Source organism: Puma concolor, chromosome C1 (assembly GCF_028749965.1).
Source record: "Puma concolor isolate L17-30 chromosome C1, mPumCon1.1.hap2, whole genome shotgun sequence".
NCBI lineage: Eukaryota > Metazoa > Chordata > Mammalia > Carnivora > Felidae > Puma > Puma concolor.
Window position 1 is genome coordinate 136,410,332 of NC_141674.1, and position 26,410 is coordinate 136,436,741.

At 44.1% G+C, this 26,410-nt stretch overlaps 1 protein-coding gene, 1 long non-coding RNA gene and 1 pseudogene across 8 annotated transcripts in view; 1 reads left to right on the forward strand and 2 right to left on the reverse strand.

Moving 5' to 3' along the window:
- The window catches only part of ZEB2 (zinc finger E-box binding homeobox 2), a 134,406-nt gene extending 123,233 nt beyond the window's left edge, over positions 1-11,173 (reverse strand). For 2 of the 5 annotated variants that reach the window (XM_086718514.1, XM_086718518.1), the window contains exons 1-2: positions 8,711-8,743; positions 8,330-8,471 (exon numbers count right to left, since the gene is read on the reverse strand). In XM_086718514.1, coding sequence (XP_086574640.1) covers positions 8,330-8,471; positions 8,711-8,728 — 160 coding nt within the window. In that variant the 5' untranslated portion in view covers positions 8,729-8,743. Of the gene's footprint in view, positions 1-8,329; positions 8,472-8,710; positions 8,863-9,367; positions 9,503-11,038 lie in introns of those variants that run through there. The other 3 variants (XM_086718515.1, XM_086718516.1, XM_086718517.1) reach the window with 3 other exon arrangements.
- Positions 11,174-11,592: 419 nt separating this feature from the next.
- LOC147578450 (uncharacterized) overlaps positions 11,593-26,410 on the forward strand; it is a 90,002-nt gene continuing 75,184 nt past the window's right edge. Inside the window, exons 1-6 of one of the 3 annotated variants that reach the window (XR_015255205.1) lie at positions 11,593-12,765; positions 13,498-13,603; positions 17,262-17,315; positions 22,123-22,264; positions 23,905-23,962; positions 24,480-24,693. This is a non-coding gene — a long non-coding RNA (uncharacterized LOC147578450). Of the gene's footprint in view, positions 13,604-17,261; positions 17,316-22,122; positions 22,265-23,904; positions 23,963-24,479; positions 24,694-26,410 lie in introns of all 3 variants that reach the window. The other 2 variants (XR_015255204.1, XR_015255206.1) reach the window with 2 other exon arrangements.
- Positions 14,560-17,233, reverse strand: LOC147578451 (uncharacterized; annotated as a pseudogene).

A 26,410-nucleotide genomic window follows, 5' to 3' on the forward strand; every position in this document is an offset into this window, starting at 1 on the left:
TGCTGAGTGCAAAGGGCCAGGCACTCAAAGAGTTAAGGAGTGTTCCCGCATTGCTGGGTAGGTTAATATCACAGCTGCCTGGTAAAGCATTATCCCGGTACCTCACTTAACAAAAGCCTCCTTTTGCAAACAGACTCCCACTTTCCCCCCAAGTGTCCAAAGGTGTTTACTGAAGTAAATCTGCCTAAATCCTTCATTGCTTGGGTCATGGGGGTGGATAGGAGGGGTGGAAGGTGTAGGGATAATCTCTTTTTGTAAATTCTGTAAATCTTCTGGGAAAAAGAAAAAAAAATCAGGAATCTCTGTCACATGCTCATGTACAACTTCTAATATCTCTGCTAGTTTTGCTCTTATAAGTGAAATCCGCACCATGGCTATCAGAACAGCCCCCATTCCCAATTATTCACTCGAAGCGATTGCACTCCTAAACTTGCGTGTGTGCGTGTGTGCGTGTGTGCGCGTGTGCGCGTGTGCGCGTGCGCGCACGCGCATTACGTACTTAATCTATCTGTTGAAAAACTGTTGGTATCTAAAACTGGTTTCAGAAAGGAAAAAAAAAAAAAGACAAGACAGTTTAGAAGCAAGATAATGTAGCTGAAAAGTTGTCACGAGAGCTTTCTGCTCTTGCTGTGGTCTCGTTCCGATACCATTAACTGCATGTTACTTTTGCATGTTGAAAATGGAGGCAAATAACACAGTAAAACCTGACAGGTCCGCCTGCAAGGGTTTAAACAGTTCCCAGTAAGAAGGAGCCCTTGAGGCATAAACTTTCTCTCTCAGGAGAACGTGAATACCACCAACCCCTCCCTACAAATCTTGAAGCATCCAGTTTGAGATACAAAAAGGCTGTCATCTCACAAATGTTAAACATACTAAAAAAATCTGAAAAAAAAGTATGAAGAAGGTGTGAAAAACGTGGCACTTTACAGCCCTCAAAGCTTTTTAAAATAGAACAACTTTTCCCCCTAAAATTCTTTTCAGAGAATTTTTTTTTTCCTTTTTGGCTCATTTGAGAGTTTCTTTCTTGGCTTTTTTCCCCTTTCATTTGAAAATATGAATTATCATAAAAAGTCAGGGGAAAAAATGGGAAAGTCTTTTCCAGTTTTCCTGAAGATTTATCAGCGTGTTCAGGCTGGGTGTAAGCACTTCTCCCTTTTCCTCTGGGCCAGACACCCATCCCTGAAACCAGAGCAGGGCCTTGGGAGACTTTATCCCTTCTCTCCTCCAGAGCAGCCTCCAGCTGCGCCCCCCCCCCCCCCCGCCCCCCCAGTGCCCTTACCTCCCTGGTCTGATGGTAAACAATAAGTAAAGCCAAATAGTAGGCAGCACTCAAGATGGGAAGTCCACACACCTGACCCCAAGTCTAACAGGCTTCTGAGAGAGAATTTGATCCCTCTCTGACACTTTTTACCTCAAGTGTTGAGCGGGTGGCCATGAATAGTACAGACATGCCATCTTGTAACACTATATGCCTGTCAGGAGGGACAAGGCCTGGTCAAGCATCAACTATATAAGGCTGGTAACCAGGGAAAGCCCAACAAACAGCCACAAACACCTAAGTTATTTTACTCAGCTACTACCCTCGGCCTCTCTCCTCTTCTCTCTCCTCTCTCTCTCTCTCTCTCTTTCTTTTCATCTTGGCTTTCTGTGGCAGAATGCAAATGGAGCCTGCCGGCGGTGAAAGGGCTGAATTGTGATTAAGAAGAAGAAGAGCTCCTTTCTTTGTTCTCCCCTCAGGGGATGTTTACTGGGAGAGACACAGCGGATCAGATATGAAAGGCATTCAGGTCAGCATTGATGTGAGCGAAAGTGAAATCATACCTAAGGCATTCAAAAGACCGCCGTGTCAGGGGTTCAGCTAACGGTGCAGCTACTGTGCGTGTCTTCCCGGAGAGGCAAAAATCTTTTCACAGACTAGCGATTTTTTCTCCCTAATTTACTACAAAATTATTAAAGTTTCCCCACCCTATTTACCTCCTACCAGATGACACAAGAGTTAGTATTTTCTCTCCTTATGGACCACACGCGAAATCAGACCAACTTCTAATAACTGTATTACCTTAATGAACCAGCAAGGCACCATCTGAACTGTGAAATCTTTCCTTTTTTAAGCAGATGTATTCATGTGTGATACATATATGCATAATATGTAGGGGAGAACTGAATGAAGAGAAAAGCCAAAAACACACACATGGATGGCTTTTCCTCTCACTTTTCTCAGAGGAAACACAAGACAACACACACACACACACACACGCGCGCGCGCACACACACACACACACAGTATAAAAACAATACAGAACACCTTAAAACGAAATTCTTTATTTACTTTGTAACTACTAGTTACACTTTTCCTGAGAGTTTTCACTCTGACAGGACTGTCACCCAAGATAAAAGTATTTGGCACATAGCTATTAAGGCAAAGACTTCCATAGAGTCTTCTGATTATTACTGCTTTCCTTTTTAAAAAATGCTTGATGAAATACTTGGATCTTACTTTTTAAAAGTTTACACTCCCCACAGCCCAAATAGTCATTCAATAGGTTTTCCAAGTGGTAAGCTGACGCTGTTGGTATAAACAGAGCTATGTAAATATACACAAAATTCACAAATCACAGCAAACATACAAATAATGGGGAGGTGCCTAGATGTTTCAAGGCTTAAAAATGAAAAGGAAAATCACATTTCATCTTCCGACTGCTAAAGAAAGAAAAGAAATTGGGAGGGGGGAAGAGGACTATATTTATTGGTTTTAAATCATCCTTCCCTCTGCTCTGAATTATTTTTTTCAACCTTCACATCTTGGCGAAAAAGCATATTTGAGCTTATGTTAACATCTGCTTTTGTGGTGACATTTAATTCTGTATATTTTCAACTAGTGTTTCTGCATCACAGATTTTCCTCCTTTATTTCTTTGCTCTAAAAAGACAACCAAAGAGCAATCAAAAAGGTGTCTGACTTGGCCATTCAGACAATTGCCCCCTTGTGGGAATGCGGGAATGAATGGTACAGTGGACACCCCAGCACCATTGACGTTATAAACATGTAAATGAAACACATTAGGGCAGACAATCAATTGTCTGTGAGCATTGCAAACCTGCACTCCCTCTCTCTGTGACAGGCACAAAATAGTGTCTACCTTGGGAAGCCACGGTGCTGGAGAGGAAAAGGACAAAGAGTTCCCTTTCACACAGAAGAAAATGCACCTTAAAAGCCTTGGAAGAATGCAGATGACAAAAACTGTTGTAGGGAAAAGAATCTCCCACATCTTAGAATAAACGCGGCACTGCTAGGAGCTGGCCACACCGTCCTTCCCTACCTTCAGGGTAGACATACATTTTCCCAAGGAAATATCCTTAACACGGCATTAGGGGCTTCAAGAACCTCTTGGAATTTTCTTTACTTTGAGCAAATTAAGCCACCAAGGAGGGAAGCATCGCATACATGTGACATAGCAGTTTGGCAGGGAACTTTAATCTTGGCTTTATTCAAATCATATTCGGAAATAAATGCTTGAAGACATGAATTTATTTTTATTTGGCAACAGAAGAACAATGTAAAGTTTAAAATCCTTAGCCCGCCCTTACCCCTGGTGGAACGTCCCACTGTGGGTGCCAGCAGGCTAGTGGCTCTGCTACGAAAGCAGGCATGTTTCTGCCCCAGTGGACTTAGTTTTCCCAAACCGAAATAAAACAAATAGATCAGTCTAGATACATAGCCCCCAGTCTTGTGTGTGTGCAGCATGACGAAACTTGCATGGAGATCTCCACAGAGAGAAAAGGATGGAGATAGCTATCTTTGGAGTGCCCTCAGTACTGGTACCTGCCACACCAACTGCCTTTGAGTGCTTTGAGAATCAGCAAAACCAGTCTCCCTATAAACTCATCAACCCTGTGAAGCAAGCTACTTGCAAAAGATTTCCCCACTTGCAAAGATAGCCAAGTTTGAAGCGATTGTAATCCGAGGGAAACTTCCCTGCCTCAGTGTGTACTAAGGGGCTCTGACTCCAGGCAGCCCCAGCCCAACTTCACCTCTCGGAGAGGACAGACAGGAGCCACATCCTTGAGAAGGGGCTCCATGCATTTCTTTCCCTTTTTACTTAAGCATCTCTGAAACGGAAGCAACTTCTCCGTCCTCCGCTGCCTCTAAGCATCACCACCAGCGCCTCCACTCCCTTTAAGGAAGTGGTAAGGAGAGAGGGCTTATCTTAAAAAAGGATAATCATTTCTGCTCATCTGATTGCTTCTCCCCTAGGGTCCAAAGCCCTGAAAACATCCAACTTTATCCCTTGTCTTTACCACTGGAAATCAGAGACCAGAGGCATTTGCAAATATCTCCCCGCTCCCCCACACAATCCCCAACCCTTTAACTGAAAGTTTGAAGACAAATCAAATTTAACTTTTCTTTCTTTCCTTCTTTCTTCCATTTCCTTTCCCCCTCCACTCCTAATTCAGTTTTCATTTAAAAGACGGCTTCACTCCCTTCTCTGAAGCAAGTAGTTTCCAGATTTGATCTTTGTCACAACCTGCATGTGTATGTGCGATTTCTCAGAGGCTGATGCTGGAAGGCAGTGGGCTGGGGAGGCTGGCCCATCTTCCAGGCTCCTCAGGAGGCAGGAGGGAAGCCGGAGCATCCCCAGGAGCCGAAGCCCCAATCAGGGGCTAAAGCAACAAACTTTGCAAGTTACACCCCCGGCCGCGCCAGTGGTAGGCAACAGCCGGGCATCTCCCGCTCCAAGTGCTCATTTCTGTCTCCAAGGCTGTGTGGAGATAGTGGGGTATAATCAGGGGGATGGAAAAGGGGGGCTGGGTTTCCCCCCTCCTCTCCAGCTTCAGTGAAAGTGTTACAGAGTGAGTCAGGCGACTGAAGATCATCTGACTGAACTTTCTTGAAACTGACACACATTCTTGTCTGCCGGCAACTTGCTTTTTGCCTCCTTCCCCTCACCCCTCTCCCCCTTTCCTCCTGCACATCTTATTTTCTGGGAAGAGATTTCATCCTTTCCATGTGGGGGAAAGGAGACTGTCAGCTATGGATTAATTTGGCCCTGGCACTGTCTTTGCCAAGCATCTTGCTGGCCTGAGAATCTTGAAGGCTGGATTTTAGATTCTTGTTTCTCTCTTTGCACATTTATTACCCTCAAACTGCCTCCTTCTCCTTTGCTTTTTAATAATTGTGTACAGCATCGTCTTCTAACTCAGGTTCTTGACCAGCCTTTCAAACACACACACACACACACACACACGCACACACACACACACACAATTGCTTTACATGTTTTTTCTTCTTGTCGCCTCAGTCTATATATACATTGTTGACTTCATTAAAATTATATAAAGTGTCATTCTAGTTTCCTGGATGACCATCTTTTTTTTTTTTTTTCCTTGCAGCTTCTTACTTCTGTGATTAGTATTGCCATTATTCCTTTCCAGGAATTTCTATATGATTTTGATAAGCATCATCATATTTAGTGTTATCAGCAAAGACACAAGCTCAAAAGTGACATCTTTTCCATGAATCCAGGAAAGAAGAAAAATCCACTCAGTTCAGATAAATCCTGGCAATTCCCAAAGGGAAAGGCATTGGATATGTGCTTGATGAGAAAGAAAATGAAAACGGGGGAAGAAAACTCTTCTACCTGCTTCTCTAAACCAGGGCATTTTGCTCAGTCAGATTAAACCCAAGGAAAAACACTGACAAGTAACTAATTCACAGCATGTTTTACACAGATTATTTGGAAAAAGAGACAGGTAGTAAAAGTTAGAGAAGCTGTAAGCAATGGAAGGCTTGCTGGTAAGTATGCAAGGTCTGAGATAAATGCCTCAAAATTTGCAATTCAACTTTCCATTTCGGAATGTTGAGGCTTCTCCCAAGTTACTAGCTGGGCGGAGGGGATATGGTTGCAGTGTCCACAGCTGAGCACCTCCCTGGCACTCTGTTTCACCTGCGAAGCCCCCAGCAGGCCTTCCTCTCTGCCAACCCCCACCCCTCAGGGTTCCCAGGAAGCCTGGAGCCTTCTGTTTCCCCAGACCTGGGCTCTGGCCTGACCTCACTGCCGGGGCCAGGCTGGTCATCGGTGGCAAAATCCCGAAGGGGGTGGGAGGAGGCAGGAAAGCAGAAACAAACATTCTAAATAGTCTCTTCTGCAAAAGAACACTTCTGGGAACCTTGCTTTATATCTCATTCTCTTTTCTCTCAGAAAAAAAAAAAAAAATGACTGTTTAACATAAGAAAAAAAAGCCTCCTTGACACAAAGCTTTTGTTATCCAGTTGATCAGCACCGTGCTTTAGATACTTGTAAGAGGGGGAAAAAAGCCCCACAACAGACATTGATTTTAGAAAATCAATAACCAACATTTAATAAAAGGAACAGAGGAAACACAAGAGAGAAGAGGGGGACATTAGGTATAATTTTAGTGTCTACTAAATTGCCCAGAGATGGGGAAGGGGAGGTCTCCTGTGTAAGGACCACCTTAAATAATGCCAGATACTAGAATGAAGAAAAAAATTAAATTAAGAGAGAGAGAGACAGAGACAGAGACAGAGAGAGAGAGGGAGAGGGAGAGGGAGAGGGAGAGGGAGAGGAAGAGGAGAGACTGACTTAAAAAGAGGCAGCCTGAACTGGATCTTGGGGAAGCAGCTCAGAATATATTATTGTACTTGTTTTTTTTTTTTTTTTTTTTTTTTTTTTGTAATACTAAGCCAAGCAAATAGATCAAAGGCAGCACAAAGGGAAAAGGCAGGATAACGTAACGAACAGTTTCTGACTAAAATTCCTCTATCACTCCCCCATATGGCTCGACACCTCCACCACAACAAGCAAAAGATACACACACACACACACACACACACACACACACACACACCCTAGAGAGGCAGAGACAGAGAGAGAAGCATCATTTGTCTCTAATCAAAATTCTCTCGTCTTTGTGTTTTCTCTCCCTCCAGCACCCCACACTGCGCCCCCGGCCGCCCCCTCCCTGCGCCGCGCAGCTCCGGGGCAGGCCGGGGGCGCGCACAATTGTCCTCTCTAGAGGAAAGTTGCTCCAAGTGGGCCGGGCAGTCCACGAGAGGTGCGGGCTGCGTTTGCGGGAGGCCGGAGGCCGGGCTGGCGCCGCGTCCCCACGTCCGGCTCCGGAGCGTCAGCGCGGCCCCGCGCCGGGTGATAAAGCTGAGATCGAAGGGAGCGAGAAGTTTCCTTTCCCAGTCTGAGCTGGCGCTAGTTCGCTTGTTTGTTTTGGGGGGTTGGTTTTTTTTCTTTTCAAACTCAGTATCCTCTGTCAGCTACCCCGGGCACCCTCTCCGGTCCCCAGCTCTCTCCCCTCCCCCAGGCGCCTTCTGCGCTCTTGCCAATCACTTTTCTCTTTTATTCCCACGATTTTGTTCGGGGGTAATACCTAGGGGGTCGATCTCTCTCTCTCTCTCTCTCTCTCTCTCTCCCCCCCCTTCTCTTCATCCCTTCTTTGCCTTTCTCCAAGACGGACTTTATTAACAGCCACCCCTTTAATCTCCCACCTCTGGTCGGTGTGTCCCTCTCGCACCCCCATCTCCTTCCTCCTTCCTGACTCAGCTTGGATAACGGGCTCCTCCTGACCATGTAGAAAACTGCCCAGAAAAGTCTCCCTGCTCTCCGCGACTCCGCCAGTCCCCGGCGTGGGGCCAGAGCCCGCTGGAGAGGAACCACCCACCCCCGAGCCCGCGCCGACCCCGCCGGACCCCGCGCAGGGCCGGCCGGGTCCCTCCCACCCGAGGTCGGGGCGCGCCCGGCCGGGCCCCGCTGCCCGCGGACCGTTACTTGGCGTACGGAGAGGCGGCCGCGACACTCCGGCAAGAAACTTTAAGCCTCGCGGAGGCGCAGCCCCAGGCCCCCTCTCCCGCCCTCGCAGTTCCTCCGCCACCCCCGCCCCCCGCCCCGGGATCCTGCACGACCTGGCGCCCGGGCCCCCGCCCTGCCCTCGCCGGACGCTCCCGCAGCCCGGCCAGGGGACCCGGCGGACCGGGCGCCAGCGGAGCGAGAGGCGGAGGCAAAGGGAGGGCGGAGGCGGGGGCACGAGGGGGCGGCGGGGGTGGGGGCGCGGGGCCCCCGCCGGACCCCGGGGCTCGGAGCCCCCCGGCGCCCCGCGCTCACTTTGCCCGGCACTTCCCCAACTCCCCGGGTCCAGTCGCCGCGCGCGCCGGGCTGCGGCGCCGGCCACGGAGAGAGGCTCGCCCGCGAGCCCCGGGCGCCGCCGCCGCCGCCGCCTCGGCTCCCTTTCCCTTTCCCCCGCCTTCTCCCCGGGTCTCCAGCCGCGGAGTGGCCCGGAAAAGTTTGGTTCGGGCCGCTTCTTACCGTTTTTCCTCCTGGGATTGGCTTGTTTGCGCCTCTTGCACCGGGGGCCATCCGCCATGATCGGCTGCTTCATTGATAAGAGCGGATCAGATGGCAGTTCGCATGGACTCGGCGCCCTGCTTCGGCAGCACGCAGGCTCGATCTAGCAACCAAACACAGCGACAATGTGGGCATCGCCCGCGCCCATTGAAACGCGCGCGGGCCGCCCAGGGGAGCCGGGCCAGGGCCCCGGCGAGCACCCATCCGCGCCCCCCAACGCCAAAGCGAAACTTCGGCGGCCCCCTCCCCGCCCCCCACCCCCAGCCTTGGCCCCGAGGCGCTTTGTGTTTGTTACTGTTTGCTGTGTTGCACCCGCGAGGGGATCAGAGAGACAAGAATTACATCTTCAAAATGAGTCATAACTCCTGACCGTATGAGGGAATGCACACGGCGGTACAGTAAGGCTGCTTGACTCAGGGCTAGGCGGACCCTTTCCTCGGAAAAGTCCTCAGCCCGGCTCGGGAACTTGGGGTGAGGCGAGGCTTTCTTTCGCTCTCATCTTGTCTCACCCCCCCACCCCCCACAACCCCATTCCCCAGAGGAAACAAACAAACAAACAACGCGAAGCAGCCCCCGGATGAAGCACACTCGGGCAAATTGATAATAGTAATTATAGGAAGCCCACTCGCCCCGCGCCCCCTCCCCTCCCCTTTTGGAGTTTATCGAGGCACTGTCTCTGCCTCCCCCCAGTCCCCCGCCCCCAAATTAAGATTTCCCGTTTCACGCCGAAATAAGAAGTATAATTATAAGCCTCTTTGGACACCGTCGCTTCCCACCCCCCCACCTCCCCCCCCCCCCGCCACTTTGACAATATTTACTTAAGTATTTTTCCCCCACCTCATTCACACACATGCTCCCCCACACTGGTTCCCTTAAATAGTTCCAGTAGAATTTTTTTTTAATCCCCTCAAGAAAGGAAAGAGAAAGTCCAACCGCTACGGCAACACTTTTAAGCTCTACTAAATGATCGTATCCTTTCTGGCTTCGAAACTTTTGTACCTAAAAATCGAGAGAGGCGCTGCATTTTTTCAGCTGAAACTGTCAAAACTTGGAGAAGGGGAACCTCGGAGGCAGGCAGGAGAGGAGGAGAATCCCGAAAACTCGGTGGAGGTTGGGAAGATGCTGTGCCTCGAGATTAGTTTAAACAGGGGCTATAAAAGATGTAACCGATGCAAACTGTAACACAAGGGCCATTAACCCTTTCTCTGCCGAGCACACTCAGTCCCCACGCCCCGCACCTATTGTCTCCTGTGCTAGAAGCTTTGCAGAAAACCTGGAAAGTGAGTATCAGTTTCCAGACATTCGCTGAGAGGGGAGGGGGGCAGACAGAAGGGGAAGTGGATGACTTAGAAAGCACCTTGAATTCAACCTAGGCACAGGGAGTGACTTTTATGTTTGACACGTTTTGTCATTTCTTGGCGTTCTATTGATTTGAAATGGTTGGGGGAAATCCTGAAATAAGGGAACGGTCACACAAGTGTCTGGGATGAAACAGCTGGCCTGTCTGTATTCATGCTGAGACTTACACACGATTGCATATAAATACATGTTTAATAAAGTAAGCTGCTAGTTTTATGAGCGTGTGTGTATGTGTGTGTGTGAGAGAGAGAGAGAGAGAGAGAGAGGGCATTTGTGCTGTAAACTTTATCTTTGCCTGTTATTTCTAACTCTGGAGTTAGTAATCTTGCCTTCATCATTATAGGGGGAGCATGTAAAATACATAAGTAGGTGGGAGATAAACACATTCATGTTAGCCGGGCTCATCACTGTTCCTGGGAACTTCTGTTATCTCTCTCGACTTTTCAGTGCCAAAGTATGGAATGGGATATGTGTGTGCATGTGTCTCCTGCTAAATCCATGTCTATATTACTTTGCCATTTAAAATACAATTTCAAAAGTTATCCTTAATTTTAAAACTCTGATATCCTGACAGCAGCTTTCTTCCCAGCTGTAGTGACCCCCCCCCAACACACACACACACACACACACTTTGGTAAACGACTCGAGTTCCATGAGGACTTTCACTTCTTTATTTATCATCACAGAAGTGAGGTGTTACTTCACATACATACACACACAAAGAATAAAATAAAGAAATGAAACTCGCTAAGCAGACAAAAACAGGCAACTTTCTGCTTAGAAAACAGCCTTCTCGGGTGGGAGAGGATGCACTGCCATATCTAAGAGAAAGACTTGCCCCTGAATTTGGTAGGTTTGTATCGATCAAGTTTTGTAATTATTCACAGGTATTTGCCAAGTTTTAATTGCTGAATACAATGAATTGGCACTAGATGCAAAAATAGAGCAGAATCTCTCCCCTTGAAGAGTTTTCATTCCACCATATAGTTCTCAATAAAACTTTTCCTAGGCTGGGTAGCAAAAGGCACCTTTGGTTACCTGAATGGACAGGTACAGGGCAAATTATTTGGGGGAGGAAAAAAGAAGAGAAAAGGAAAGAGAGAGTGCCGGAGAGCCAGAGAAATCAAAGAAGTCACTCTTGGGAAAAGCTTGCCATAAAGGAGCTAAACCCACCTGAAATTCCTGCCCACAGACACTCCTTCTCACTTCAGACTCACATCCCCACTTAAAAGGAGAAAAATCATAAAAGGAGGGTGGGGGGTGACCATACCAAAAAGGAATAAAAAGAGAGAAAAGGGGAAAAAAACCTACCTGCGAAGTCTTGTTTGTAGTTTTGGCCAGAAATGGTGAGAAGAAAAAGCATGAAGAAGCCGCGAAGTGTGGGGGAGAAAAAGGTGGAAGCGAAGAAACAGCTCCCGGAGCAAACTGTACAAAACCTCGCCAAGAGTGTCGGGAGGCAGGACCGTTATTCCTGCGGAGCAGGTTAGAACTGATCTCTTTCGGCCACTCCAGGAAACACAAACCTGGGGACGGACTGACGTGTTACGCCTCTTCTAATGACATTTTTTTCTTTTTCTTTTCTGTAGGAGAGAGAGGAGAGACCCTGAAACACGCGCCACCTATCTTTGTGGGGAGGGATAATTGAAGCGCCCTGAGCGTGAGCATCATGTGAAAACGTGATCGCCAAGTTTCTCTCTGGGAAAGGATCTGGGATAGATTATACCTTGAAGTCTCCGCAAACGCTTTAGTGGAAGAAATGAAATTCCACCTCCCTCCCTTCCTCTCTCCCTCCCTCTCGCCTCCCTCCCTCCCTCCCTCTCTTCTCCACGCCCCCCCCTCCCCCCCCCCCCCCCCCCCCCCCCGTCAAGCCTTTGGCATCATTATCCTCATCACTAAATCCTACAGAGTACAGGGCGGAAAACGGTGCACACCATTCACAGAACTGGAGAACTCTAAGGGGCGAAAGTTAAAGGGAAAGATCCCGGGTCCTTAATCCAGATCGCCTCTTCTTATACAGATATTTCTAATGGCCAGACTTGAGATGCACATTAAGTTGTGTGGATTTCTCAGCACGTCTTCTGGAACTAAATTCTTTGCCCTTTTTCTTCTTTTATTTTATTTTATTTTTTTCTTTTTGGATGGCAGAGCCAGAAAAAAAAATGCTGCATGTGAACTACATCTTAGGGTGTGTGTGCTGGGGTGTGTGTATGATGAATTTCTGGATTGGATCTCAGTGGTAAAAAGTAGTTTGGCATTTTTAAAAAGGGTCTCTAAGTAAATTAACATAGAGCGCTGGGTTGACTGATCTCTGAATCTCTCTACATCTCACGGAGACCTCACTACAAAGTGAGGGAGTGTGTGTAGGAGGAAAAGGAGAAAGGCCATAGAGGGACTTAGCAGGGAAGGAAGAGTATGATATTAAACGGCATGGGGTCTAAGTTTTGGAGTATATATTTTTCTGATATTGCAATTAAAGTAAAATTAAAAAGAAAAGACTCCACCTTTGCTCTGAAGGGATTGGTTATGTAAATATGGAAGGGATTTCCTGGAGAATACAGCTTTCTACTGTATGGTTAATTAAATAATCACTCAAAAGCTTCCAACGTGACGCTTCTGTCGTAATCCAATCAGGTTACATAGGTCCTAAACAAGAAAGATATTTTCCACATCTGGAAGTCAGCAATTTAGCAAGTACTGCACATTATTAACCGATTCAGAGCCCACTTCCCAGGGGAATTTTTTTTGAAGTTTAAGTGTTCTTAACCAATGCTCTGCTGTTTTGTTAATCAAAAAGCTGGTTTACACTGCACGTAATTGGAACTAATATAGAAGTAAATAAAGACAGCCAAATTTGAGGATGCTGAGCACAGGCATTTATCGGAAAAGGAAGAAATCTCTTAGCCTCCAATGGTTCAGGCTCAATTTCTTAAAGAACTGTGAGACTTTTTTTTTTTTTTTCTTAAGAGTGAAAGTGCTTGAGAACCTCAGAGCACAAAATAAACTTCCAGTCCCAACAGCCTTTGGACTTCCTTGCAAAGGTAAAGGTGGAGGTGTCAGGAGGATTAAACCACCTCACCACCAGTTTTTCTGCTTTAATATTGTTCAGTGTCACAGCCCTCTGTTTTCAGTCTGATGAAATCTGAAACAAATAATACCCTGATCCAACACTAGACTTTTACTTATATTAAGATAAACTGCTTTGAATTGTGCTTTGAATGTGTGCCTAAAGCAAGACTTTGAATGCAGGAGTCACTTGCAATTGCACGCAGAGGAGGGAAAAGCCACCACTTGGGTTGCCACATCCATAGTCCCAGAGGTGCAAGTCTTTCTATTTTGCATATTTGGGGGGAGGGAAATAACCATCTAGCATGACCACAGCCACTTCTTACTTTAAGATGAAAAAAAGTAAAATTTCACAGTTGTTTACAGACTCATCTCTTTCTTAACTTGATTCTTTATTACAATGAGAATAGCTACGTAAATTAATTTTTCCCCCATACCATTACAGATAATTTACCTACAGAAGAGGAGCATTCAAGATCATCATTCTAAAAGTTAATTGTAAAAAAAAGAAAATTAATGATTTCCAATATGGGTTAGAAATATTTAAAATTTTAGTTTTACATTGCTTTTAATAGCACATATTTATATTAAATATATGTCTGACTTATCAAGTTCCTCCCCTGAGATTTAGCTGTATTATTAATGTCTTTTTTTTCTTCCTCTTCCCACTTCCCCCTCCTTTTTATTAAAAAAAAAATGGAATCCAGCTTTCTCTAGAAGTTTGCTCTTCAGCCTCTCCTCTCCCATTCCCGTGGAAGAAGGATCCCACTGCAAAGGAGTGATTCCAGGCAAGACCCCACTGCTGGAGCCCAGGTAGTCCTTGGAGGGTTACAGTCTCAACAAACAGTCACAGGCAAAAACCTCAGGTCAAAGGATCTCAGAGAAGGGCTAACAAATCACTTGTCTTTATTATGTATATTAGTGTCAGGTTACTTAGGATCTGACTTAAAAAAAAAAAAAAAGACTGAAGTATTTCCATTAAAAACACCTAATCATCTGATTACTGTGGGCTCAGTAATTGTTCAAGTGGCAGGAGGCAGCCCCAACACTTAGCACTGGGAGTTCCGACTTTCAAGTATTTGGTTTGGGGTAAAAAAGCAATCTTTCAGGTTCCCATTAAGGTGGATGTTGGGATGAGGGCAAGGGAAGGGTCTCTGCGAGGGGTGAGCGCGCGGGCAGGTTGCCCCCCGCCCCTGCCTGGCACGCCCCTGGCACTCCCCTCCTCTTTTGACCGAGAGTTCCCACCGACGCACTGGCGGGGAGACGGGAGGAAGCCGAATATAAATTTGTTCCGAACACTCCCTGAGTCCGAAGGCCAGGTCGGGGACAATGGTGATCGTGGGATCAGCGGGATGCAGGAGGGCTGGGCGCAGGGAAAAGTCGAGAGAGGACTGGTGCTTTCGTCTCCTCACACAGCAAAACAAGTCCTGCAAATGAATCGTTCCTTCCCGATCTTTCTTCCCCATTAATAATCCATTTCGAGATTAGCGCAGACGAAGGGGATTAAAACAACAGATACATGTAAATATGAAATAATATTGCAATCGACACTGGAGGGAGGAAAAACAATTCTTTAGGGTTTCTTTGAGTAAAATAAACTGCCTCCCTCAGGATTCCCTCCACCCAGTCAGGGTAAGAAGATGCACTTTTGTTTTCCAATTTCCTTCAGCCAGGACCTGGTGACGGTCCCCCTCTTCACCTCACAGTCTGTCAATTTCCTCAACTTTCACAGCAGATTCCCCCCCCCCCAACCCCCCAAGCCCCCAGCTCCGCTTGCCGGCCCAGAAGCCCAAAGAGATACAATGTTTCTGCCCTTGAACACACAGGCTGTAGAAGGAATTCGAATTTGGCCACAGCTAATGATTTTTTTTTTTAAGCAAATTCTGTTTATTTTGTACCATGTGGAGAAAATTTAAAAAAAGGAAACTATTCTCGTTTTGAAAACGGAATTGATCTTTCATCTAGAGGAATTATTTCAACCCTGGGTTGTTACGCAGGAGGTGGGCAACTTCTTTTAGAGTTGCAAGCAAAGGGTGATAAAGGAGACCCCTGGATTGGGGTGTGTGTGGAGGGGGTGGGGGGGGGCGGCAGGGGTCCAAGCCAAGCCAAACGGTTTTCTCACGTGCAAACTTGCAATCCAATCCATTCGGAGTTGAGCCTAGGATAGGAGGGGAAAATCTATTAAAAAAAAAAAAAATCAGGAGCATCTCTCAGAGAAACCCTTTTCAACAAAATCAAGGACCAGAGAACCTCAGACCGACCCTAACGTTCCTGCTGTGAGGCCCGCGGGCTATGGAATCACGCACGTCACCTGGCCCCAGCAGGGCGGCCAGCTGAGGGGGTTCTTTTTATTTTATTTTCCTTTATTTTTTGAAGTTAAGGCTGAATCTCGGCTTCAGTGCTTTTGCCAACGTCTCCACTGACAGGAACCAGCAAACTTCAGGACTCAAATGAGCGTCTTAATTTATTGATGCAAAACAGGTCTGATTGTCGCCCCCAATTCTCGGCGCGCTCGGTCCCCCACGCCCCCAGCTTCGGTCCCTCCATTTGATCTCAGGGTAAGGCCCAGCCGAACGGGCGGAGGAGCACGTGGGGGGGAGGGGAGGGTCGGTCCCCGCCCGTCCTCCCCCGGACCTGTCCCCGCCCGCGAACCCCGCGACCCCCGCCCCGCCGCCGGGTCAGCTGACCTGGGTCGCTAGCTAGCTTGCTCCCCGCCCGCCGCCCCGTTTCCGGTCCCCGGGGTCCGCGAGCTGCGCAAGGAGCGGGAGCGGCCGCAGCCGGGAGGTGATGCTGGGGGCTGATTACCATGAGAAAGGCTGTGCCTGGAAAAGCCTCCTCCACGCGACTGTCAATCTCTCTAAGGGGGGGGGGGGGGGGGGGGCGGGGACGGAAAGGGGCCCTGTAGGAGTCACCAGAAAACTTGGAGTAAGTTGGATGCGACGCAGGCCCGAGGAGGTGGCTTTCGCCTCAACTTGGAAGGCTGTGGCGTTAAGGGCGCGGACGCCAGCAGCCTCGCCAGGGAATTAAAAACCCAAAACCCTTCCTTTCCTCCCTCCTTCTTGCCCTCCTGTCAGCCCTCCCAGCCCTTTATCCTTATTTTCTTGAAATTCTTTCCCAATTGCATTTCCTACGTTCTCTTTTCTTTTTATCTGATTATCTTCCTTTTGCCGTCTGTTTTGTTTCTTAGCATCCCCTCCTCTCTCGCTCTGATTCTTTTGTGCCTCCTTTAAGGGTCCAGATTTATCATTTAGTTTTGAAAACACAGTGTTTAATATGTAATTAATCTACCAGCGGGAGGTCAGGGACGCACGCCTTAACTAAAATAACTCCCTGGGTCATCAAGTTCACCAGGTGTCAGTGCTAAGTAAATCATAATCATAATCATAAATATAAATCAATAGCTTAGTAATCAAATGGTTTCTTATTCTCAATTGTATCAGCTCAAACTGACTTTTTAAAAGATATAACCTTCCTGGAAAAATTAATAAAATAGTTGACACAGGGAAATTATTGACAATTAAAACTGTGAAAAATTTTCATTTACAGTGATATTTTAGCAGTGCTTAATGGACTTTAGGAGTTATAATAGGTAATTTAAGGAAACTTAAACTGTGCTTTATCTTTTAATGTCTATTCACAAAGTGTAAAAAATTCCCAAGGCACTCTCCTCCCCACACTCCTCTCTCCACTTCGGAGAGAAACATCATGTTTATTTTGTACTTGCTAAACACATTCACAACTTGAGTTGTTGGGTTGGTTTCTTGGCCAGGTTGACCCCTTCCCTGGCAGGTGAGTGAGCATGGGGCCGTGTAGGTCATGAATGTGGCTATGTTTTTTGTTTTCCTTAGTTTTTTTTTTTTGCTTTTTGTTCATTTTGAGCACATTTGTTGTTCACTTATTAAAATTCAGAGTTTGCACTTGTTTACAATTTGTTTACTTTGTTGCATTTTCAAAACTTGTTAGAAGTCAATTGAACATGTATATTAAGCCCCTTTTTAGGCCAAGAAAAATGAAGATGCATTAGAAAGATGCCTTTTATGCTTCATAATTATTAATTGACATTTTATGATGAATAATTAATCATTTGAATAATTTTGGTATCTCTGATCTGAACACATATTTGCATATCTAATGCTTGATTTTAACTGTGTTTTTTTTAAAAAGAATTCATTCTCTCAGGACAAAGAAACAAAGTAACATTTTAATGTAAAATTTCTCTTTAACATTTGTGTAAGTTCATTGAATTGTATTATTCTTTCTAGATATCCATAAAACTTCTTAACAATTTGTAAACCACTTATGTAGCAATCACATACAAACATGTGACAAAACTACGATTAATTAGGAAAAACAATGCCTTATGTAAAATCAATTCGCTGTCCTCCCCAAATGCAGAGATGTGCACTAATTATGCACCATATGTTCACACTGGGATTTGATCATTGAACTTCTCGGTTGTCTATTTATACAGGTCAAAAGTGGATCATTGAGGCAGTTGACAAATAATTAAGACGTGGTACTTAAGGTAATTTTACATTTTTTTTTTTTTTTTTTACTTATTAGTATGTGCACTGGTGTAAAGTTATTTCAAAATGATCACGCAAATATATCCCTGGAATTTGTATATCCCTGTGTCATTTGAAGTTCAAAGTATCTATTTTGGATACTAACAGTGCAGATGATTACCTGTATGATTACAGGCAATTTTCTCTAAATTTGTCTCCTTATCAACAATATGGGTACATTAATAGTGTTCATTCCTTAGGGCTTTTATTGAGAATTCAATGAAGTAATACATGAAACGTCATTATGGTGTAGCTTTATTGTTATAATGAAAAATTGAAAAAATAATGTGGAACATACAGATCAATTAAAGACAGTATAAATTAATTTTGACTACCAAAAACAACTATTTAAGTTTTAGTATCATTCATAATTTTCCTATTGAGAGATGAGTACTATGTCATTAAAGTGAAGAAATAAAATGGAAAACATCATAAGATTTATGGCTGGTTTATGATTCTTTAGACCTGTTCAAAGGATGTGTAGCCACAGACTTGAGAATAAATACAGTATTTCTTTATTATGTTAGTTCAGCAGTTAATTTATTGTATTCAAGATGGTCATAATTTGGTTATAAATATCAGACTTCTTTTAATCCAAGTGTATAAACTTGACGTTTCTCGTGTTCTTTAGTAACACGAGTAATACTGTCTTTGAGTGTAAGGGTTAAATGTGCAAAAGCTCAGAAGCGGTCTTGAGTAAGAATTGTGAGAAAAAAAAAAAAGGCAAACTTACAAATTTGGAGACCAGGAATTTGGCTGTCAGACCGTTATTTGCTGTCAGACCATTCATAATGAACTGAACATTCCCTTTTGGAATTGTAGTTATCCTGGGGTTTGTGCTAATTCCAAGTACCTATAGTGGGGGAGAAAATCAGTTTATTAAATGGAAAATGAAATTCCCTAGCCTCTTAAATATCCACAAGGCCAGATTTTCTTTTTGATGCAAAAGCTGAAAAATCAATGCAAATGCTAAGGGGAAAAAAAACTATTGCGATTTTTAATCCCAACACTGATGGCTTTTTGTTGTTGTTGTTTTCTCTGACTCCTCAAAACACTGAAAGTGTCCCTTAATTGTTTCCTGTCTCTAAGGACCCATTCCGTGCTCCTCATAGGTCAAAGCCACCAAAAGGGCCATTTGGACATCAGACTAGGGGCTCAGAGTGACCTGTACCTTTTACTTTTTCCCTTTTTGAAGGGAAATGGGACCAGCAATTGTTTGTACCTACAGATTGTCTGGTGACCTGGAAATAGCTTCATACTGCTTTGTGGTCTTCTTTAATAGTCCTTATTCTGTTAAGAGGTCAAAGTTATAAACTTTGTACTCTACTCAGTTCTAATGTACTATTCGGGGGTGATTTTTTTTTCAGAGTTATTTCAGATACTTAAATGTAAAAACCTTCTTCTCAAAAATGATCTTCTTCATGATAATCGCAACTATGAAATGGTAACAGCTAAGGAAAAAAACCCAAACCTGCTTCTCTATGCCTGGCAGTTTTAGATGTGACCTAGAGAGAATTGATGACTTTCTCTAGAATTTAAGTGTCTGGTTCTGTGTGGACCTTTGAATGTGTCAGGTCCACCTTCGTGGCCAAGGCCAGGCACATCTCACTCAGTATCATCTCACCTTTTGAGATATACTTCTGAACCACTTGTGCCCACCCACCCTGCGCCCTGCATTATGATCGACTTCCAATCTTCCTGGATGAGTAGGTTAGTCCTTGTGTTTCCACGTATGGCTTATTTTGCCTTTTGGACCTAATGCTTCGGCTCATTTTTCTAGTTACAACGTTGGCTCAAGTCAAACGCTCAGGTCAAATGCTTTCTCTAGCTTTGTTGTCTGTTGCTTCACAGTTCAGTTCGGTCTTCTCTCCAGGACCCCCAGCTCAGGGAAAGCTCCCATGCGTGGGTTCCTTCTGGCTCACCCTGACCCCAGTGTTGGGCCCAAGCACAGGACAAGTCAGTGATGAAGATCATGAATAGTTTTTATTTTCTGTACAATTTCTTTTGTCACTTGTTGAGTGCAAACTGAACATCAATGTATTTGACACTAGCTTCTTTATATTCTCCTCAATGATAGCTATATTATAAAGGCAAAGATACAAATGTTGAAATCAGATGAATTGGATTTGATTTCATGCATTTTGTGTACTAATTATATATTGAGAACAAGATATTAAACCCCTGTGAACCTCATTTTAAAAATGAGCAAAAGAGGGGCACCTGGCTGGCTTGGTCAGTAGAGCACGTGACTCTTGATCTCGGGGTTGTGAGTTCGAGCCTCACGTTGGGCATAGAGATTAATTAAGAAAAATAGAAAAATTAAAAGAGCAAAAGAACACTTAGATTTAAGCTAGTTGTGGTGAAAAAAAATAACAATATATGTAAAATGTCTGCTGTAGGACAGGCATATCAGTACATAGGAAAATCTGGGACCTATCAATACATAGGGATTCCTGGGTAGCTCAGTCTGTTGAGTGACTTCTGATAGTGGCTCAGGTCACGATCTTGCAGTCGTGGGTTTGAGCCCCACATTGGGCTCTGTGCTGAGCTGCTGAATGCAGAGCCTGCTTGGGATTCTCTCTCTCCCTCTCTCTCTGACCCTCCCCCACATGTGCACACATACTCTCTCTCTCTCGAAATAAAACAAACATTTAAAAAATACATAGGAGTTTTTTCCCATGAATTACCTGAAAAACATGAAGTTAAGTTCTAAAAAAGTAGAGTAGATGTAGCATATGCTTAATTATTATTATAATTATTTTATTGTTATTTAATTGTTTTAACTATTTTATGATTTACTAGGAATTATTTAACTGATTCTTTCATTGTACAGAAATCAATGCTCACTGATAACAAAGTTAGAAAACTACCATGGAATTTCTCAATTTGTAGTGGGAAAGGTCAGGTGTTCATGATAATAAACATCACGATACTAGCCCCTGAGACTCCATTTTTCACATGGCCATTTGTCATTGTAAGGAAAAATATTTTCCCACCTCATTCTCTCCGTATGACCTGGCATGGGAGGAAGTAGTCTTGTAGCCAGCTTAGCATGGCCAGGAAGTATCAGAGATCCTATTTGTGCTAGGTAAAAAGAAGAGGCTCTTAACACCGTCCAAAGCTCTTCACTGACCCTCACCCAAACTTCAGAAGATTGAAGGGATTGCGGAGTGGGTAGAGGGGATGTAATAGCACTGAGAAATTTTCCTGCAGTATCTTCTTCCCATCCCCCCCAGTCAAGGGCTGAAACATCTACCTAAAAAAATGAAAATAAAAGTAAGACTACGTATGTAGCACAGACATTGCTTCACTCTCCTGCCCGTAAATCTGGGAGTAGGGTTGTGTCAGCAGGCCCTGGCATGATCTACTGTGTATGTGACTTTTCTACCCCATGCCCTAGAAAGGAGGGCGTCAGGGGAGGACTGGGCCGTGGACACAGGGACGGAGCATATTGTTCTAGTGGTTCTACTACTGTGCAAACCAGGCTTCTTTCTCTCTCTCTGGAACTGACTTTGCCACACACACACACACACACACACACACACACACACATACAGGCACACACAATCTGTTCCTATTAGGTTTTTCCTTGGCCATTGTGGAACCGTAAGTATGGCTCCTGTGGCAAAGGGGTATTTTTTCTGGGTTGAGGGAAGCTGGTATTTCTATTGTTCTTGGCACATGGCTAGTACCCTTCTAGACAAGAGGGACAGAACAAAACTGAATGTTCACAGAAAATTCTTGGCCTTTCAAAACAAGAAGGAAAAATTAAAACCTCATTTTTTTAAAGCTTAATTTATCTATCTCATAAGTATTTGGAATTTCAGTTTAGAGAAATCAGCATGATCCTGAGGTGTATTATTATCTACTATCATCTGGCATTTATATAGGATATTGAAAAGTTATTTACAATAGTTTGCCATGGTCATTAGGTAAAGATGATCTCTACTTCTACTAGGGAGGGTTCTTGCGTGCTTGAGGAGAATGTTCAAGATTGGGTGAAGTATGTTTTGCAATTTGAAATCACTTTGAACTTTGGATTTGGGGCAAAGTAATGTGTTTTATGATACTGAAGCAAAACCATCACTTGGAAAATTTTTTGAAGTTTATTTATTTTGAGAGAGGGAGAGTGAGGGAGCAGTGGAGAGGCAGAGAGAAAAAATCCCAAGCAGGCTCTGCACTATCAGCATAGAACCTGACATGGGGCTCGAACTCATAAACGGTGAGATAATGACCTGAGCTCAAATCAAAAATTGGCTGCTTACCCAACTGAGCCACCCAGGCACTCCATCACTTGGAAATTTTTAATCGTTGCTTCACTTAGGATCTTTAAATAGTAATTTATTTGACAAAGGAAGATGATCTACCCCTGATGTATCTTTCCCGATCCCCTACGACAGTGCCTGTTATATAGTAAATATTTGTTGTCTTTTGTGGAATCTGCCGTTCATTAAAAAGCTTTAAAGGGAAGTAAAGTGAGCTCCTGTTTCACACTTGTAACGGCTTGAGATGAGCACGAGGATAGATGAGGGTAGCAGGCAGGGACCATGGACACTTAGACTCACACACTTCCTTTTTATCAAGTTAGGCTGGCTTATTTCCCTTCCGCTGTATCAGCTTTACACGTGGCCTCAGATAAACGAAGGAGCATATGCAGAATTATGTGTATATATTTGTCTTTCTCTTTAAATGGCTCTGATGAGCCTTCTCGTGGTTGATTTTTAAGTAAATATATTAAAATTTAATAAGAGGTTTTCTCTGAAAAAGGAAAGAAATCATAAGGAGGAAATGGACCGGACTAGTACAAGTATGATTTGCTTATGCCGCCAAGTGTGAAGTTGCACTTGAGAATAAATGATCTCCTCACCTGCTAACACCACACAAGAGCTGAAGAAGGAAAACAAAGAAGGTGTAGGGTTGTGTTTTGTTTCTCCTTTAAGTAAACGAACAGGCTCCATCAGCACAGGGGCTAGATGATTTTCCTGCCAGGAGTTTCATTTTCACGTAGAACAGTAACTGGTTGCTCAAAAGTCCAGAGGTGAAAAGTATGAGCCCTATTTACAATGCTTTGCTTCTCCAGTATCCTTCCCTCTCTCTTCTTCCTTCCCCTTCAGGTCCTATTTCTCAGGGCCCTCACCTCCTCTTACCCTTATTTTGGTGTTCTCTGCTGAGAGGAAAAACTATCTTTCAAAGTTAGCCTTGTCCATAGCCTTCAACAGGCTTAGCTTTTTAAATAATAAGCTATGATGCTAAGATTAGAAATTTCCACTATATTGCAGAAAACTGCCCAGAGGAAACAGAATGCTTACGCGAAATATTATAAGGAAGGCCAGTTCAATACTATTGCTGTCTGCCTTGTGCCTAGCATAGAGCTTGGTGGCTGAGAGGTTCTGAATAATGTCTGCCGAATGAATGAATGCTTGCATGCATGAATACTGTATAAAAAAAGCCAGACGTAAGACAACAGATGCCATTTGTGCCACATGGCAAATAGGAGTTAAAAGGTATTAACGTAGGCACAAAAATCACCTGTGGTCATAAACAGGAGTCTGGCATTATTTTTGAGTTTTGAGTATTTTATTTCCAAAATGAAATACTGAAATCATTTGCCAAGCAATAGAGATATAACAGTCCCTCAGTCACTCACTTGCAAAGGAAATTTTCAATACAAATAAAGTCATACATATTTATACTAGGGTAATTCAAAATAACTTCCTCACATAAGCACTGCTACGTTCAAATAAAATCTTGCCAACACTTCTGAGTACATTGCTTTAAGAAAAAAAAAATGCTCCCTGTAGCGTCCGAACTATTTAAAAATCTTGCCAGCTTCTTCAACATACATCAGTTATCTCTCTTTAAATCACTGACAAGAATTTAAAAACTGCTTCATCAGAACAACTGTTACCCTTTCTCATACTCTAGTTAGAACCTGATCTTCTAAAAAAGACCATATTTACAGCTTCTTTTGAAATTTTGAAACCATTTGGCTGATATGTTTTTGCTACATTTTCTTTCCCTGATTTAATTACTGGGGACATTTGCATGAAAACAGGAGGACAGAGACATAAGATTTTTGTCTTATGAGTTCATCTGTTTCTGATGCTTACTCCCCACCTGAGATCAGTGTTTGTTTTATTATAATTGGGAATCCAGGAGCAAGATTAGAAACGAAGTTGTTGGAAATGAAATAAAGTTCAGAAATAGGGACATGGGAGGCTAAGAGATTGTGGATGGTATGATAATGAATTTTCTTCTAGGTTACTTATTTAAGAATAGTCCTCAAGTCAGTGACATATGGTGTGTTATTGAAAAGGTTAAAAAACCAAGGAGCTTAAGGAACTGGGTTGTTTGTGCTTCCCTAAGAAAACCACACTCAGGCAGCCACTACTCTGTCATAGATGCTAAGAAGCATCGGAGAAAATAGTGAAGGAGGTGAACCCAGGTCATATAGGAAGTCTAGACATGGCCACCGGAAGTGAGGAAGGAGATAAAGCTGAATGGCCCACTAATTCTGACCACCTTGCAAATGCTTGTGATTTTTCACAGGAGAATCAGAGAAGACTATCGGGAGGAATTCAGAACATCTTCACCTGGATTTTCATGGGTATGTAGAAATGTACATGGTCAGAGCTGAAGGGATGATCTAACTTTTTTTGACTTTCTCCTATATTCTGCAGCTTATTGAAGGGCACAACTGTCCATCCCAAGTCTTCCAAGCCCAAATCCTGGGGTGACTTTTAACTCCTTTTTAAAATTTTTTAGAAAGTTTATTTATTTTTGAGAAAGGGAGAGAGAGAATGCATGAGTGAGGGAGGGGGGAGAGAGAGAGAGAAGGAGGGAGAGAATCCCAAGCAGGCTCCATGCTGTCAGCAACAGGAGCCCTCTGTGGGCTTAGGCCCACGAACTGTGAGATTGTGATCTGAGCCGAAATCAAGAGCCAGACGCTTAACCCGCTAAGCCACCCAGGTGCCCCTTGACTCTTTTCTTAAAAAAAAAAAAAAAAAAAAAAAAAAAATCCATATTTAATGAGTCAGCAAATGCTAACGATCTTACCTCCACAAGTTCCTGACATGTGCTCACATTTCCCAAATCCTCCACACTTTCATCTTACCCTGTTTCAGGTACTCGTCATCTCTTTCCTGGAACGCTGTGCCCACCTCCCGACTGGCTTTCCTGTTTCCAGTCTTTCCTCCCTCGTATCTATTCTCCATCACCGGTATGAGTCATTGATCTACAACAACATCTATCTGACTGTGTCACCACTGTCAGCAGTTCCCAATGACATGACTGTGGTATTCCTCAAACTCAGCGAACCTCAAAGATGGACCCCTGAGGGTGGGTGTTTAAATATTTATGAATATTGTTTTGAAATGATAACCTTTCAGTTTAAACTTTGTACCTCTTCCATAGTTTTGGATAAAATCGAGAATCCAAGAAACCGGGCCAGTTTAATCCTGCCTGTCCCCATGGTTTGAATACTGCAGCATTTCTTATGCCTATGCCATAAACCACAGGTTCTTTAGCTAAGCACATGAGGCTCTCTTGGGTGGAACACATTCTCTTCTTCATTTTCGTCTCCTGCCAATCTTCAAAGGGCACATTACCTTTTGTACTATTGCTTGTATTTCCCCTTAAGCCATATTATTTCCAATGTTAGGGCCTTTGCACCTATGCTTTTTGCTGGGAGTATTCTCTCCTTCCCTTCATGTGGCTGACTTGAGCGTTCATTCTTTAACTCAGCTCACATGTCATCTCCTCCTGGAAGTCTGAGGCTGGTTCTTCTGTGTCCTCACAGCACTTAACACTCTGCACTGCTGTGTTGCCTTTATGTGTCTTCTTTCAACTAGAATAAGGCTTCTCTGAGGCCAGGGACACTGCCACTTTCATCTTTATACTCTCGTCTGGTCCGAATGTTCTAGCTCCCAGAACCGATTTATTGAAGGCCTAATTCCCAATGTGATGGTATGTGGAGGTGGGGCATTTGGGAAGTAATCAGGTTGAGATGAGGTCATGAGGGTGGGAGCCCAAGGTGAGATTAGTGCCCTTGTAAGAAAAAGGACACAGAGAGCTTGCTGTCCCCATGCACACAGCGAGAAGGTGGCTGTCTACAAGGTAGGAAGCCAGTTCTCACCAGGAAGTGAACACACTGGCACCTTGATCTTAGAATTCCCAGCTTTCAGAGCCATGAAGACTAAATGTCTATTGTTTATGCCACGCAGTCTATGGTATGCCACGCAGTCTAGTAGTCTGAGCTAAGGCATACCCTCGACTCCTAGTAAGTATCTGGCACACGGTGGACACTTAAAAATACATTTTGAAGTGAACGTGAATGTCATGGTAGGAGCTGATTTTCACTGCTGAACAAAGAACACCAAGCACACGTATGTTCCGCAGATGATGCATTTAGCCACAGGAGCAACGCAGCTTCCCTGCACTTCATATTAACAGGGGGCCCCCCCAATCGGAAAGGTCTCATTGTAGTTTGCAATGACTTGTATTTAGATTAGACAAGCATTTGTGGAAGTATTCGAATAAAAATAACTTTCACATGTAAAACATTTTCAAATTTCAAAGCTTTTGCATATGTATTATCTTCACTTGATCCTTACAATAAACTTTCAAGGTTGGCAGATATTATTATGCCCCATTTGGAAAAGGAGGAAATTAAGATTTTGATGGAGTCAGATGAAATAAACCCATTTTGGAAGCCCCAAGTATGTTTCAGATATGGAATCATCTTTGTGAAACTGGCCAAGGGCAAATTTTAGTACTCTTTTGTGACAGATGAGGAAACAGAGTGTTGAAGGGACTGGCTCAGAGTCATAGCAGAGAGCCATCAAAATGGAATTGAATTCTGCCCTGTGACTTAGATTAGTTCTGATACATACATGTACAAATATGTGTACACATTAGAAAGGGAGCCTTGGTTTTAGGAGAGCAACCTGAAGAGATTTTTTCTCTTCCATAACTGGTTTGTCACTTGTCTTTAGTACAGAAAGGCACCAAGTCATAAACAGTTGGTCAAGAGAGTGGTTTGGGAACAAAATTGGAA